Raw genomic sequence first — 15,832 nt, 5'->3', positions numbered from 1 at the left:
CCCTGGGACAGCAGGGAGCCCAGAGCCCTGTGCTTTCCAGGAATGGCTCAGCTGCACATGCAGCCTCCTGCTCCTCTCCCTGCCCCACAGCTGAGCACTTGCAGAGCACAGCTGATTGCAGGGGCACATGCAGGGCACAGCTGTTCCCTGGCAATGTGCACAGGCTCTCTGGGCTGCCACAAGAGCCTTCCTCCCACCAGAGAGTGGCCCAGCTCCCCCCTCACCTTTTTGTGAGGCTGAGCCATGCTCAGTCTTCACATTGTCCTCATTGTTTGGAGTTGCTTCAGGGCTCCCATTTCATGACGATGAAGGGCGATGGAGAGAGCGGGGGTAGATGCACACCCTTCCTTAGTGTTTTGTCATTTTTGGCAGATGTAAATAAAGTCACATCCGGAGGTGTCCAAGTCAGAACTTTGTCATCTTTCCGGAGAACATGAGACCTTCACCAGCCCAAAATGTCAGAGAGGTTTTCCTGCACGCGTGGAGGCTTGCTGGCTGCACACTTCTTCAGCTTGGTGCCCATCACCTCGTAGAGGGCCAAGGCAAGCCTGGTGGCCACCGTGCGGATGCTGGCGCTTCGGACAGGCAGCGCCTTGTTCTCCAGGAAGGACCAGAGCACGGGCAGGGCGTAGCGCTCGACGACTTCAGGGCTCCTGGCATAAACCCACTCCACAAGCACTGCCGGGAGAGAGGCACAGCTTCTTACCCACCAGCCTCCATGCAAACAAGGGTCTACCTCTGCCTTTGCTTCTTGGAAGCCTTTCTGGCTAACATCAGCAAAATAGCACACAGAGCCCCATGATCCAGAAACGGGCAAAGCCGCTGATCATCCTTGAAACTGAACCACCAATACCTCAGGACTCATTTCTCCAAACAGAGCCTTGTCCCTGTGGCAGACTTTGTACTTTTACTAAATTATTTCACAATTTGTTTCTGCATGAACAATGAATGAAATATCAAATTGCCTTTTATTTCCATTTAGAAGTTGTCTAAACCCACACTGAAGATTTGGAAATGCACTGTAAGGAGGCAGTTGAGTGATTTCTAATAAAGGGGGTGATTCCATTTTGTAACTTCCATGTAAAGTGCCAGAAGTCTTATCTGACTCCCCTTTGCTCAGTGGCACACAGCAAAGGGCAGTATTAGAACACACTTCAAAGCCCCAGCCCACCAGAGATGGCAGCTGCTTGACAGCTGCCTTAGAAACATCGGTGACTAGCCGGTGTCTTTGGCAGAATGCTTTTGTGCCTTTCAACACGGAGCTGTTTCAAACCTTAGCATGTCTTAGGGAATTACCCAGACCCCACTGCTATGGAATTTGAGCATCTTCATGTTTTAATGGCGGTTCCCCTCCAAATGTTAGTGGCATTTTTTCTTACAATGTGCACTGAAATAGGGGCATAGAGAAAGAAAAATGCTACACAGGGGACTGAAATGTAATCAGAAGGCAAGTGTTTTCTCACATTGTCTCTGAAATCTGCTCTCTGCTCATTTTCTGGACTGAACTATATCAAAAACAGACAAAAATTTGCTAACAACAGGCTCCTTGCATGGCAGATTTGACTGAGGGGTTAAAACCTGAAATGCTAGGGAGACCAGTCTTATTTTCTGATCAGACAAAAAGTTATCTAGTAGCTACTTATTATTCTGTGGTGGAAGAGACTTCATTTTCTCTATGCTGTTAATCCACCAGCAGTCATCAACACTGAAACAGCTCCTGAAAGTACCCAAAACCAATCCTGCTAAGCAGGAAACGGGTAATGGTCCACATTTCAAAATGAGACTTCATTTGAGTTGAAATGCAAATAAAGTCATTGGTCACGACAGAACTTCAGAAAGAGCTATCTGTTCCCACTAAACCTGAGTGAGGACATTTGCACTTTCTAAAGTAGTCCTCATTTTTGTTCATTCCTTTATTTGAAAAAGAGATCAAAATAACTGCAAAACTATATTCCCTGTTCCTGGGGATCTACTTGATTCAAATGCTCTTTGATGGTGGTTTGAAAGAGCCTTTGACATTCCCAATCGCTGAACATGCCCTGTTCAGATTCATAAGGAAGACACAAAGACTATGAAACCTTCTATTTAAAGATGCTGGCATAATTAGCAGTGCCATTAGCCCCAGTTAAAGCAAGGCTATCAGTCGTCTTCTCTACTGTATGTTGAGATTGTCATTTTTCCAATCCTTGGCTACTGCTGACACAGCAAGCTCCTCTGAGGAATCAATTCTCAGCTGCATTTGTAGCATTGTGGACAGTGCTGACACAGGAAGAGGCTGTTTGCACAGCCTGAAATGCTCAGTGCAGTGCCATTTTCACAGCACAGGCAGGCAGCCTCAGCACTCTGCTTCTGCCCCTCTGCCCCCAAAGGCTGCCTTGCACTAAATCCATGCAAGGATAAGTGTGATAGACTCTAACAGAGTATCTGATAGAGTGAGATACACTCTGTGTGGTGAGTTTTGACCTAAGCTGTGACCCCAAGGCTCCGCATGCTTCAGCCTCAAAACTTTCCAAGAGCAAAACAAGAATTCTGTGAGAACAAAACAAACTGATCCCCTGAAACAGCATTTGCCACCATTTTTCCTAAAGGCTCACAGATGTCCCTGAGGCTCCAAGAGAGGAGCCAGCTGGGCTATTTTTAGCCCCTTCCTATCCTGGAGGTGGGTTCTGAGATGTCCCCGTGAGAGCTCAGCCCCCAGGCCCAGCACCGCCCCCATCTCAGATGCTGCACAGCTCTGCAGCAGCCAGGGAAACCTGCCAGAGACACCTGCCCTGGGTATTGGGCAGGAGGGACAAGCTCAGCACCTCCTGCTGTGGCGGAGCTACTCTACTGTCCATTCCCAGGCATTCCCTGTAAATAATCCCCTAGAGGACCTCTTGGCTTAGAAGGGGAGGCCATACCTGTGATACACTCCGTGACAGCCAGCAGAGCTTCGCCATTCAGTTGGCTCCATTGGTTGCTGAGCTCTTTCATCAGTGATACTTTATCTACAAGTGAAACACACGTTTCTGCTTACTCTTCTGAGGTCATAGCAGAAAGGACAGTGGGGAGGGAAAGGGCAGGGGCAATCCCATTTTATAAAAGAAAGTCATATTCTGCTGATTTTTGAATCCTTTTCTTCTTTCCTGCCAGCCTACTTGGCAGGGTTAAAAGTTCCAAAAGAAAAGCTCTCCTTTCACATTTGAAAATCCAAAGTTGTCTTCTGTACCAGGAGCTAAGTTAACACATTTCACATCAGGCACCTCAAGAGTTCAGTTTCATGTAAGCACTGAAAAGGTTTTGCATCCCACAGTAAAAAGGAAGAACTCCATCCTTGGGACACAGAAAGGCACTGAGTCAGGCAGTTCATGAATTCACAGAGCAGCTGAGGTGGAGAAGGTGGAAACACCCCTTGAAGACCTGCCTCCTCACCACTCAATTTTTCAGGCATTTTCAGAGCTGACAACAATCTGTGTGGCAAAGGAATTTAGAGCAGCCCTTGTCTATGTAGGTGTTTGCTAGAGCCACCTTGCCCCATGCAAAACAACATGTGGAACAAGGCATGATTGACAGCTGGATTTAGACCAGTTTGTTCGAAGGAAATGAACTTGGTGAATCCTAAGTTCCCCTTTGAAAAAAGAAGACAAAGAAGAAAGGTGGAAAATAGGCAGCTAATGCCATTCATGTAGAGCCTTCCAGGTGGCTGCTCTGCAGAAGCTCTGATGGGCTGGTGTCCCTTCATGCCAACAGCAAAGCTGTTCATTTGGGAAGTCAGATGGGGCCCAAGCAAACTTTGCCTCTGAATTGTAGCAAAGCTGTAGTCCAGGACTTTGTCTTCAGATCAGCAGCACAGAGCCAAGGGCTCCTGGGACTTTTGGGAATTGCTGATCACATTCAAGCCTGTTGGAGGACTGGTTCCTAAGGACTGCACCTCCAAAGCTTCTGTGGGTGTCTGCGAGAGCCTTCCACAGACAACAGCAGCTGTCAAGGCACTCAGCGTTCTCTTGTGTCGCAGAGACAGAGACGCAGTTGAGGAGAGTCCATGCTGGGGCTCAGCCTCACCTAAATGAGCAATGGATCCTTCCAGCGCTCTCACAGCTGCGGCATGAATCCCGGGATCCTTTGAGTTTAGATTCTTTGTTATTCCTTCCACCAAACGGATGATCACGGGGCTCAGGGCATCTTCCAGGAGGCCTATGATTTCTGCCAGCACGTCCAGCGCCTTCTGCCTCACTCTCTTATGCGTGTCACATAGTCTCAGGTCAAAATAATCAAAAATCTGTGAAGAGAACAAATAACATGAGAACTTGATTAAAATGACCTTGTTTGAAGAGGGGGTGTGGAAATGAGCACTCAGCAATGTCAAAGGTGAAAGTGATCCTTTCTGTCAGGTCAGCCCTTGCATGCACAATTGCAATGTTTTCCTGTGGGCCTCTCGCTGGAATGGTTCTGCAACCTCATGCTGGTTGAAAGATTTTCATCTGTTTTAAAGAGGTTTAGTTGGGGACAGGAGAGTTCCTATGATGTTTCTCCCCAGCTATAAATCATTCAATCAATTCCCTTTATTAACTGATAAGACTACCTTTGCTTTACAAGAGTGGAAGCTGATATTTACAATGCCCGGGTTTCTATACAGTTGCCTCAAGTACTGAGGGCAATTATGATTCTGCCAAAACTATGGCTGGAGGAGATCTAGGTTTTATTTTGTTTGTCTCAGAACCTGTGTCTGGAGATGGGCAGGGCTCTGATCAACTCTTCCAGGACTCAGACCATTTCTCTAACTAACAGGTAGACTTCTAAAATGCAATGTGCTGTACAGCTCTCATTAGAGCAGGCTCAGTCCCTTGAAAGCCCATTATCAGGCACCAGTTTCTGGAAGAAGGGGAAAAAGCATCTACTGGGAGGAGAAAGGATAGCTCTGTCCTTAACTGTTTTCCTCCTTTTCCAAAGAGAAAAAAAAAAGCCCCCCAAGAAGGGTGAGCACCATCTTTACCTAGAGGAATAGGGACAAGGATGGAAATGAGTAGCCAGAGCTGTGCCTGTGCCAGACAAGATGGAGTTTCCAGAAGTATCCTTTAAAAACATTTAGTTGAAACCAACCCAGCCTGAAACATCTCTTCCCCACTCAAACCCATTTTTTGTCCAGAGAATAAGTGCCATTATTGCTTTCAATGGCTGGATTCCCTTCACATAACCCAACTGGCAGTAGGAGACAGCAGCAGTTAAACCAGCAGGAAATTCTGTCATCATCTGATCAACAGCATCAATATAGAAAGCTGCCAGACAAATACAGCTGGACTGAAAAAACTTGTCCTGAAGCCTGGACCTGAATTCAATTTCTCTGGGTAAGAGGGACCAGCCTGTCCCGAAGAGCCAGGATGTCCTGCCAAGACACACTGAATTAACTTTACTTCCCCAGGCCTGGGAAAGGAGCTGATGGAATGGAACAATGAAGATACCCTACATACTTGGACAATGTTAGTGGAGATGAGCTGGGGTTTGGTTTTGGACAGGTCTAGGAGGAGTGCCACTCCTTCCATCCGTGTCTGAAACTCCTTGGCTTCCAGGAGAAGGTAAAGCTTCTGGAGCGGCTTCATCTCTTCCACAGCTGGAGGTAACGTGACCTGGGCTTTTGCACGGTGTAGGAGGCGTCCATCAGAGGTAGACTCCACCCTGGAAAATAAAACCAAATTAGGACCTGTTGGTAATAATAGCTTCAGTTAATTGTGACCAAAACATCTTGAGGAGCTTTCCTAGTGATGTCATTTCAAGCTAGAATATCATGAGGCTCTGAAGAACAACGTGAGCCTCACGCCAGTCATTACAGGAGACAATCTGCAAGTAACATTCTCACACTGCTCACTCAGAAACACCAAGGATGAGCTGCATCTGATCTATCTTCAGATGACTTCCAAGGCGAACTGCTCACATTGCTTTGTGGGGAAAGATAGACGCTACTTCCAAGTTTAAATGCCTCCTCATATGGGAGGTGTGTGTCTTATAATAAGGAAACACATCATTCTGGAGAAGTGTCTCTACACCAGGCATGACAATCTGGAAAAGTAGCTCAGATGCATTTGAACAGATGAACAGGGGCGTATCTGAAGGGTCCAGAAAAGCAGTAACAGAGATAAAAACAGAAGCCAGACATGCCAGAACTACGCTCACATTTTGTTTGCTTCCCTAGAGACCAGATCCACAGCTTAACAAACCCACTGGGAACAATTCTCCTGGATCAACCTGTCTCTTCCATGAGCATGGGCAGATGCAAGCCATGCTACTGAGACATGTGGTCACTTTCCTGCCACCGCTGAGCGGGACAGCTCTAAATAAATCCCCTCTGTTATCAGAGGAGAACAGGCACAAGCAGCTCTGCCACTAGCATGAAGAGACAGCAAGGACCAAATTCCTGTCTTAAACGCTGATTGCAGCACAGGGGGAAATAAACCAAACATGCTGTCCATCAAGTAAACTATATGAAGGACAGGAATATCAAGACAAAAAGTCCACATTGAGGCACCTGTTGGCCAAAGTTGCTCAGGAATTCCCTTACTACTACTACTGCTACTACTACTCAAAGGTCATACTGTTTGAGGGTAAAAAAGCCATGAATCAGCCAGGCCAAACCACATGGATGAGAACTGTATCTTTGGGGAATGGCATCTTGTTTCAAGACTGGGACTTCTCATTAAAACACCCATCTACAAAAAGACAAAAGACTACACTGGGATTTAAAAAGAACACCCTGGTTGCATTTCCTTGTCCCAAGTCAGGCAGCAGAAACCTGGCCCTCTTCGAGCCTCCACAACACTGCCCTTGCCACTGCATTGGATGGTCTGAGCTGTTACCAATGGGTGTCTTTTGTTGCCCAGTTTTTGTGGAAGCCTTCCAGAGAAGTTGTGTTCAGCATAATGCAGAAGTGGACAATTTTTATCCTAGAGCATTTGTAGGGAAAGGAAAGAATCTCTGGCACTGGTCATCTCCAGCAGAAAGATTTTCCTGAGGAAGAGGCATGTAAAGCACATGTCATGTACTTTGTCACATCTAACAAAAGTGCTCCCATCTGACAAAAGTACCGATTGCTAGAAGGCGATGTGGCCTGGGGCTTCTTTGAGCCGTCGCTCCTCTTCTTCACCAGGTTCTTCACAGATGGGCGTTCAGCCTTCTGGTTTTCCATCCCCTACAAAGACATCAAGAAACTCCATGAATCTTTAGAATACAAAATAGGGAATTCCCGGATTAAAACACAAGTTAGAACCAGGACCACTGCTACCAAGGCTTAAGGAAACATTTCCTAACTTACAGAAATAAATGGAGCAGAGATTCAGTGATGCCAACTCTTTGTTTACAATAGCCCAAGGCAGGTTATGGGTGCTATCATACGGCAGTGAGCAGCAGTCTAAAATCCCAAATTCATTATTCTTGAGCATAAATGGGAATAATGCAAACTGGTAGGCAATGAGTGTTCTCAATGGAAGCAGGAGATTTGGACTCCTTGGGGGTTGGCCCACTATTTGGTTCAACACTTACTCTCCCTGCTCCTGCACAAATGCACACTCCCTTCTATAATGTAGATAAAAAGAAGAAAATCCCCCCCAAACAAACAAACTATTTTCCACTGGATGCTGATGGATTCACCAAGCCTCTTCCAGCTCCACAAGGCTTGACAGCAGCGAAGATATTCCCAAAAGACCGACAGTAATTGTAGCAATTAGGTTTGACTTGGACATCTTTTGTATATTTGGAAATGTCCTTGGCACCACTACTTCCGGTGTCTTTTGCAAAGACACTGTTATCCTCAGAAGCACTATTCTCACTTAACTGCTTGACTGGGGGCAGAGTAGGGAGAGCCCGTGGGGCCTTGCCCTTGGATGTAAACCCACTTTCTCCTCTTTCCCTTTCCACTTTGTGATATTCAAAGAATTCAAAACCCCACTTTTTCCCAAATAATATCAGTTCCTCTGTGGTCTGCAGATGAACAGGCTGGGGATTAACAGCTCATTCCAGGAGCAAAATGATGCAGCAGAAGAGGAATGAGGTAAAGACACATCGAGTATGTTTGATCTCATATTAGCAGTGGCAATACTTGCACAAAGGAGACACTGCTTCTGCCAAGCACTTACTTTCTTCTTAATTCTTGCCAGGATATCTTCCAGGTCATGGGTGGAAAGAGATTGTTCCAAAAGCTTCTTAAATTTTGGATTATTCAGCAGCATCTTCACCATCTCCTGTCCATAATGCCTAAGGAAGGAAGGAAGGCAGGAAATGAAAAGTGAACAAAGGAAGAGTGTTAAGAGAAGCAGCTGATACCTTAAACTGATCAGGTGCAATCCTTGCAAGAGAAGGCATTACCTACTCAGCAAAGAGGGACATTTGCTTCACTGGACACTGCACAGTGTTGTCAGCTGAACACAAGGGACAAGAGGAGAATGTGGGGCCACAAAAAAATACCATTTCACTCTGAAACTGTGGGTGTGCTTCTGTGGGATCAAAGGATCCCAGGGAACAGGCAAAACACATCTGCTTTGTTGTCAGAGCCTATTAGCAATGTCCTGCTGCCATTGCACAATAATTTGCCTTTCTTTCACTGGCAGGGAAGACGGAACAAAACACCTCATGCTTGCTTTGGATTATTCTATACTATATAGAATAATCAGGGGCATGGGCAGATAGTTGCTCTGGTGTCCCTGGCAGCTATTAATGGGAATTTCATCATCAAAGTAAGGGGATTTTGGTGGTTTGGGTTGGTTTTGCCACTAGGAAACCACAGATTTCTTCAAGAAGAAATTTGGAGGTCACTGAGCCACAGATAACAGCATTCTACAAACCTGCAGAAGTAGTTTAGAAAGACTGAATACATAGGCTAAAGACCTCTGAAATATTTCTAGGGAAGTCTTAAGTTAATGTGAAATAGATGTTTGGGATCCTTCAGTGATGAAGCCAACACTTTGCCTTTATCGTGTGCACCTAAGGCCAGTCAAAACTTTTTGATTGGCTAATCGGAGCTCTTTTGATCTCAGTAAAGAATCCTTCAAGTCACAGGAAGTTGGCAATGCTCTTTCTTGGTGGCCAAGCTCAGGTTACCCACTACAGTCATTTCCCCAGGCCATCCAGAGCAGTGGTCACAGCACCAAGGCTGACAGAGATCAAGAAGTGTTTGGACAATGCTCTCAGGCACATGGAGTAACTCTTGGGGTGTCCTGCACACAACCAGGAGCTGGACTTGATGACCCCGATGGGTCCTTTCAAACTCAGCATATTCCATGATTCTGTGACCCTTATCCACACTGTGAGGTAACTTAATGTTGCCTTTAGTTTCCACTCCTTTGTAGTTTTACCCTTTATAGCCAGACACAAAACCATGTTCCCGTTTTGGGAGGTGAAATGAAGATCATTACCTTGTGTCCTGGTGACAGTCCTGAGCAAGTGTCCCTGCCACGTGTGCCAGTGTCTCAGCCCTGGGTGTGCCTGCCAGCTTCGTGACTCCAATTCTCTGCACCAAGGACAGGAGGAGCTCGGCCGCGCACTTCCGCACCTGGACGTAGCGGCTCCTGGGAAGAAGAGAGCAAACCCTGGGCACAGGGAGAAGGAGCAAGAGCAGCACAGGCCTTGGCCAGAGCCTGCTCCCTGTCCTTGCTGGGGGAAGGAGGCCTGGGCTCTCCCTGCAACTTCAGACACCTGTAGAAGGTTCTGTCCTCAGATAAACACAACGTTAGCAGGGAAAACACGCTGTGGGGCGGGAAGTTGCCGATATCCAGCAATGCAGCCTCTGTCTTTTGTAAAGATTGGCAAGGGATACATCTGAGTGTTTTGACCCTATTCCAAAGCTGAGGAAAGGGTGGCAGGCATTTTGGCCAGGTTGTCCTGATCTAGAGACTGTCTCTTGGGAACTGTCAGGCCCAGCACCAACACTTAAGGCAGCATTTTCTTCAGCTGTCCCGTTGCACTCAGCCTGTGAAGGTGCCTGTCAAGTGATTCATCATCTCAAGGCTAAGCTGAAATATCAGTTTGAATGGAAAGTAGAGCTCTCAGGCCAGGACAGTCATACAAGCCTCCTTTTGGCAGGAGCTGCACCTGCTGTGCAGGCAGTGCCACACCCAGCACATTCTGCCCCATGTGCTGCACGCCCCAGCAAGTACCCTCCGTATTTCTCACGTTAGTTGCATCATGAGGATACGTGGTTTTTCCCAGCACTGCAAAATACCCAACAGCGCTCACAGCGGTAATTGCAAATGTTTTCCCTCTTCCCAAAAAAGCACAAGGCTTTCTCCTTGGCCTTTGCAGGCACTTTCATTTCCCCAGTGGTCACCAGGTCTAGGAAAAGCTGACAGACTGGGAGAACTCCAAGAAGCAGCAGGAAGCTGAGTCAGAGGAACTTTAGACTGGATATTAGGAAAAGGTTTTTCACCCAGAGGGTGGTTGGGCACTGGAACAGGCTCCCCAGGGCAGTGGTCACAGCATCAAGCCTGACAGAGTCCAAGAAGCATTTGGACAACAATCTCAGGCACTTGGTGTGAGCCTTGGGCTGTTCTGTGCAAGGCCAGGAGCTGGACTCAATGGTCCTGATGGGCCCCTTCCAACTGCCCCTATTCTACAGATCTGTGATTCTGAGAACTAAGAGGCTGCAGCAGGGCAGAAATAGGTGACAAGAGGAAAGAAATGAGGTTGATAAGAGAATCAAGTCCCTGAGTTCCCAGAAGACCCAGGATACAGGACCCTTCCCTGCCACCATTCCCATTCTCTCTCTCTCACCCCTTCCCCCACCCACACAGGAGAAGGTGAAGAATATCACTCAAAGAAGAAGAACCTACTTGGCTCCCTTGTCCATGAGAACAGTCATTGCTCGTGCAGGAGTCACCTTCTCTACCATGATGGCCAGGGCCTGACAGGCTGCCTTCTGAACAAACTCTGGGGAGTTCCACACCATGTGGAGAAGGACAGGAGCAACCTCATCCACCTCGGAATCCATGTCCTTCCTCAAGAGTGCAAACAGCTCTCCCAGAGTGACGATTGCAGAGCAAGACAGCTTTGACCGCAGGCTGGTCACCTGGGGAAGTCATGAGGGGAAACATAAGAATCACCTTGAAAAGAAAACCAGTTGCCTTAGACAAAACTCCCGGGAAATCACACCTCCCACTGTGTCCAGAGGAGCAAAAAAGCACAGTAAGAGCAGAAGAGCCCAAGCACAGAAAGGTACCTCCTCTGGCACCAATTTCTGCCCTCAGACCTGCTTACTACAGGCCTAAAAAATATATTTCACTAAAGTGTGCTACTTGACCCTTCTGTAATAGCAACTACTTTGATTTTAGGGCCTTTTGTTTGAAAAACAAGCAATTAACGCAAGGGCTGCTTTCAAACCATAAAGGCACAAGACATAAAGATAAAAGACTCAGGTGCTCCTGTTCAAAAAAGCAACAGCTGTAGTTGAAGCACTCAGACAGGAAACACAAAACACAGGCTCAGGTCTACAGACTAATTTGCAGTGTTGAATTACAGCTTGGGCAGAGAAGGCACACCCTGAGCACACATGGAGATGAGCGAGCACACAGCTACTCTACACACTGTGTATGAAGTGTGGGGGACAATTCAGAACAATGTTCTCACCTCGCTGGTAACTGCCAAGCAAATCTCACGAAGTCGACAAAGCAGGACTTCTGAATGGGACTCAGCCAGCTGTTTGATGATGCAGAGTCCCTTCTCCTTCATCTCCCTGAAAGGCAAGTACCAAAAAGATGGATTTTTCTCTAGCCAAGAGCTAGGCAGCACCCTCTGAAATGACCAGGCTGGCAGCTCAGTCAAACCATGGGAGGTGCTTTTCATAGCGTAGTTAATGAAATCATAGACTCAGGATGCTGTGGCTGTCAAAAGCATACAAAACTCCAAGAGGCAAACAGGGGGGTGTCAGAGTCTTCATTTGTGGCCTTTCTGAAAACCTCTGGCACACCAAGTCTCTCTGTCACTACTTCGTAGAAGTTGTGAGGCCAGGCCATGCTGCTGTTTCTTGTCACGTCCCTGTACCTGTCCCTGAGACACAGTCCCATGGGGCTGCTCCTGGGACATTTTCCTTCTTTGTCAGCCCCAGCAGGCAGTTCAGCAGGGAGAGTCTGCGCTGCCACTCTGGAGCCAAGTTTCCACTCTATAGTCTCGGCCTGTGTGTCACCTACTCCACTGCACTGCACACTTTCCCCCAAAAAGCATCAGAGTGTCCCAGAACGGTTCCACCCCTGGGCAAGAACTGTTGAAACCCTGGCTTTTCCCAAAACACTCCTACCTAAAACAACCCCCACAACAGCAACATGTTATTTAAGAGGTGCAAACAACTCTATCTCTCAGCACTTGCTTTGCGCAGGCTCTCAGCTACAGGAAGGTCTGAGGGCTGCAGCACAGGGCTGGTGACCGATCCCACGGGCACCCCTGGGTGTCCTCCTGACCCCCACACCTGCAGGAGCTCTCTGCACCTCACAGGGCACCAAAGAGAAAGGGGAAGAGAAAGCAGAAGAGAAAAGGCAAAGCAAAGGCGACTGCACAAGGAGGCAGATTTTTCATGCTTATCCCAGTGGGAATGGAGGCCTTATCCCCCTGTGTGAATGAAGCATCCACCAGAGAGTAGATGCTAACCCAGACATCACAAAGAGAACCAGTATCACCTGGCATTTGTAGACTTATCACCTCTGGGCCTCCTTCTGTCTGTGTAAAATGTTGGGACACATTGTGAGTATTGACAAAACATCTCAGGCCCATATGAAGCAGTGAGAAGGAAAAGTTGAATTCCAAAAATGCAAGGCTCCTAGAGGATTTTCTTTCTTTTTCCTTCTCTTCTGCCATGAGCTCTTCAGAAGTAATGACAGACTGAGGGACTTGAAAGCACAACTCAGTCGGTTTCTCAGAAAGAGGAACTCCCTGAAGCTGCTTCTGGGACTGCCATGCAGGTGGTCACAGGGAGACCCTGTCACCTGCCATTGCTGGCAGCAGTGGGAGCAGAGAGGAATCTTACTCAGTCCCACTGGCCTAGTGGCCCAAGGCACCCAAACCTGCACTCCAAACTGCTGCCATCCTGCTTCTCCCTTCAGCCAGCAAATCATGTCGTTCCAGGGCCTTCTCTCTCCCATCAAGATTTCCTTTGCAGCCCCGTGGAGCAGCAGGCAAAGCGAAGAAGCAGCACGGACCTGCTGCAGCTGGAGCACTGCTGCAGAGCAAGGCTGAGAAAAGGCTGCTCTCAAATCTTGATCCTCTCAGTGCTCTGCAGTGGTTTCACCAGTGCCCTTCGGCCCTCTGGGCTCTCGGGGCTCAGAGGCAGCAGCAAGACTCACTTCTAACCAACCTTAATGCTAAGAGGGACGCAGCGTGAACGGGGCCTTTCTTACCAGTCGTCGCTGCCGAGCGAGGACAGTGCCTCCTGCAAGGACTGCTGTGGGTCTGCAGAGGCCGTGTCCTTCTGCCCAGTCCCACGGCGCGGCTGCTCTCGGCGCTGGGCACCAGCGGCCGTCTGCGAGGTCACTGTAAGGACAGGGTCGGCCATGGGCGCTGCAGCCCCGGGCAGGGCACCCCGCCATGGAGCGGCCTGCAGCCCATCTCCCAGCCAGGGCTCCCTGGGCACACACGGGCACTGGGGCAGAGGCTTCCCTGCTGCCTGGCGCCTTGGGCTCCTTGCTTTCCCCCAGCCTCCCCGGCTGGGCACAGCTCCAGGCTGAACCTGACCATGGCCCCGCAGCGCCAGCTCCCCAGTGCCACAGGGGCCACAGCCAGCGGCAGGTTCCTGCGGCCGCAGAGCTCCCGCTCCCTGCCAGACAGGGCCGGCAGCAGGGCTGGCCAGCCAGGAGGGAGCCCCTCAGGTGCCTCTCTTGTCTCAGTGCCCTGATTTCCCCCAGCCCTGGGGATGGGGCACTCTGCAACTCCCTGAGGAGAAACCTGCAGCTGCCTGGCCACAGCACCGAGCCAAGGCTGAACAGCCCAGCCCTGCTGGGCCCGGCTCAATCCCCACGGAGCAGCTGCCAGGGAACAGCCACACCTGACCCTTCCCACCTGACAGCGCCTCTGCTTCCACTGACCTCAAATATCCTAGACAGCAGCCAGCTGAGTGTACATACATTTAGCCTGCTATTGGGAAGGGAGTAATTTATGGATTTGCTTCTTTCCAAGCATCATGAACCTTTACTCTTTCAGAGCTACACACTTGCTGTATTTCAAAGATGCTGAGGTGAAATTTATTTGTCATCAAATGGATGTGTTTGCATACTGTGCACTGCCTAAGCTTTCTCTTGCAATTTCCATTCTAGATGGTTGATAAAAAAGTCTTCCAAATGCAAACTGGGGTAAAAAGAATGCGAACACCGATGCAAATTGTTGGCAGATGCACTCTCTTGATAAAAAGTTGTCCTGGGTTTGCCTTAATTGAGTTTTTTGGTAAGGGAAAAAAAATTTACATAGCTTGAGAAAAATCAGATGATAAATGCATTTCTTATGAAATCCATCTCTCATCAAAAGCACTCTCAGTCAAAAATTTCATGTTGTGCACTCAAAAGCTCATTTTCTAATGTGTAGATGAATACATTTGAGCTGTCTTTTTAGACATGATGGAGCATAAATATTGCACAGAATCTCAACAAACTGCTCTAGACTGTGTAGCGTTTTTGGCTACCTTGCAGGTTCTCACAAAATATGGAGGAAGGCTAACATCAAAAATACTCAGACAGGAGCTAATCTGTGTGTCACTGATGTACCCCAGCCACTGACATCAGTGATGGCCCTGCAGAAGCATGCAGACACACACATCTAGATCCACTATGGATGGAGAGCCACGTCAGGCTAGTTCTCCTCAATTCTGAACGTGGAAGCAGCATCACTAGAAAAGAGCATTCCAAATATCATTCCGAGCTCCCTTCTTCTTATTTCACCCTAATGGGGATCACAGCACAGGCAGGCTACCCACAAAAGAGAGACAGGAGCCACTAGGGACTATCTGCTGAGTGTTTCCTGCAGGCAGCCAACAGCCTGGGAGCAGCAGGCAGCCCCCTGTGCCTGTCACTGCTGCACACGGCCGCTGTATTTGCTGGGTGGCACAGGAGGCACTGCTTGTTTCCTCTTGGCATTGCAGCCCGTGGGATGGTGGCAGCGAGGAGCCATCGGGCACTTCTGGGAGCAGCAGCACGACTGCACCGAGCCGCTGACGGCCGTGCAGAGCCAGCCCTTGCTGGGAGAGCAGAAAAGCTGCATGCAGAGCCGGACAGCAGCACAGGCAGAGGGCCCAGATGGTGAGTGCACAACTGATCCTGGTGGTTCTCGTAGGTGCACGGTGAGCACACCCTGGCAGGCTGCCCTGCAGCTCATGCCTGCAGTCACAGCAGCCTCCTGGCACCAGTTATCCGGATGGGCAAAAGGCAGAGCTTAGGCCTTTACCCCGATTTCATTCAGCTCAACTTTCCAATGGATTTCTAGAACCAACTGCTACAGTACTACCAAGCTGGAGTAACTCCAAAGTAGATTTGATGTTCAATCTCAGGACGGGCTATGGACCTGAGGTCCCAGCTGTGCTGGCTGAGGCAGGAGGCAGTTTGTGCTCCTTGTGCAAGGAAAAACCAGTGCAGGGAAAAAGCTGCCAGGGAGCAGGCTTACCTGTGGAGTTGTGTGGGAAGCTGCCATCCCCATGGATGGTGGACGTACTGGGCAGTAAGGGCATATTGTCCTGCTTCCTCACAACCTGCTTCTTCAAGTCACTACCAGGCTGTTTTCTCTGCCCACTAGCAGCTGTGCCATCGACAGGTGGTAGCCTAAAGCCTGCAGGGACCAAAGAGGAGCTTGTAAGTGGAGGGTGCTGGGCAGGGTGACAATCGAAAATCCAAGGAAACTCGCCGGA

The 15,832-nt window shown here is 48.8% G+C and overlaps 1 protein-coding gene across 1 annotated transcript; it reads right to left on the bottom strand.

Moving 5' to 3' along the window:
• Positions 1–442: 442 nt before the first annotated feature.
• LOC146764949 (TOG array regulator of axonemal microtubules protein 2-like) lies at positions 443–13,498 on the bottom strand. The gene is made up of 10 exons (XM_085563381.1): positions 13,344–13,498; positions 11,584–11,689; positions 10,791–11,026; positions 9,378–9,530; positions 8,103–8,220; positions 7,056–7,159; positions 5,448–5,652; positions 4,042–4,258; positions 2,901–2,987; positions 443–678 (listed from the first exon to the last, which is right to left on the bottom strand). Exons 1-10 carry the CDS (start codon positions 13,496–13,498, stop codon positions 443–445), a joined length of 1,617 nt encoding a protein of 538 aa, XP_085419507.1.
• Positions 13,499–15,832: the final 2,334 nt, after the last annotated feature.

Source organism: Lonchura striata, chromosome 30 (assembly GCF_050655825.1).
Source record: "Lonchura striata isolate lonStrDom1 chromosome 30, ASM5065582v1, whole genome shotgun sequence".
Lineage (NCBI taxonomy): Eukaryota > Metazoa > Chordata > Aves > Passeriformes > Estrildidae > Lonchura > Lonchura striata.
Note: the sequence above shows the minus strand (reverse complement) of the source record. Positions and strands in the feature narration are given on the sequence as shown.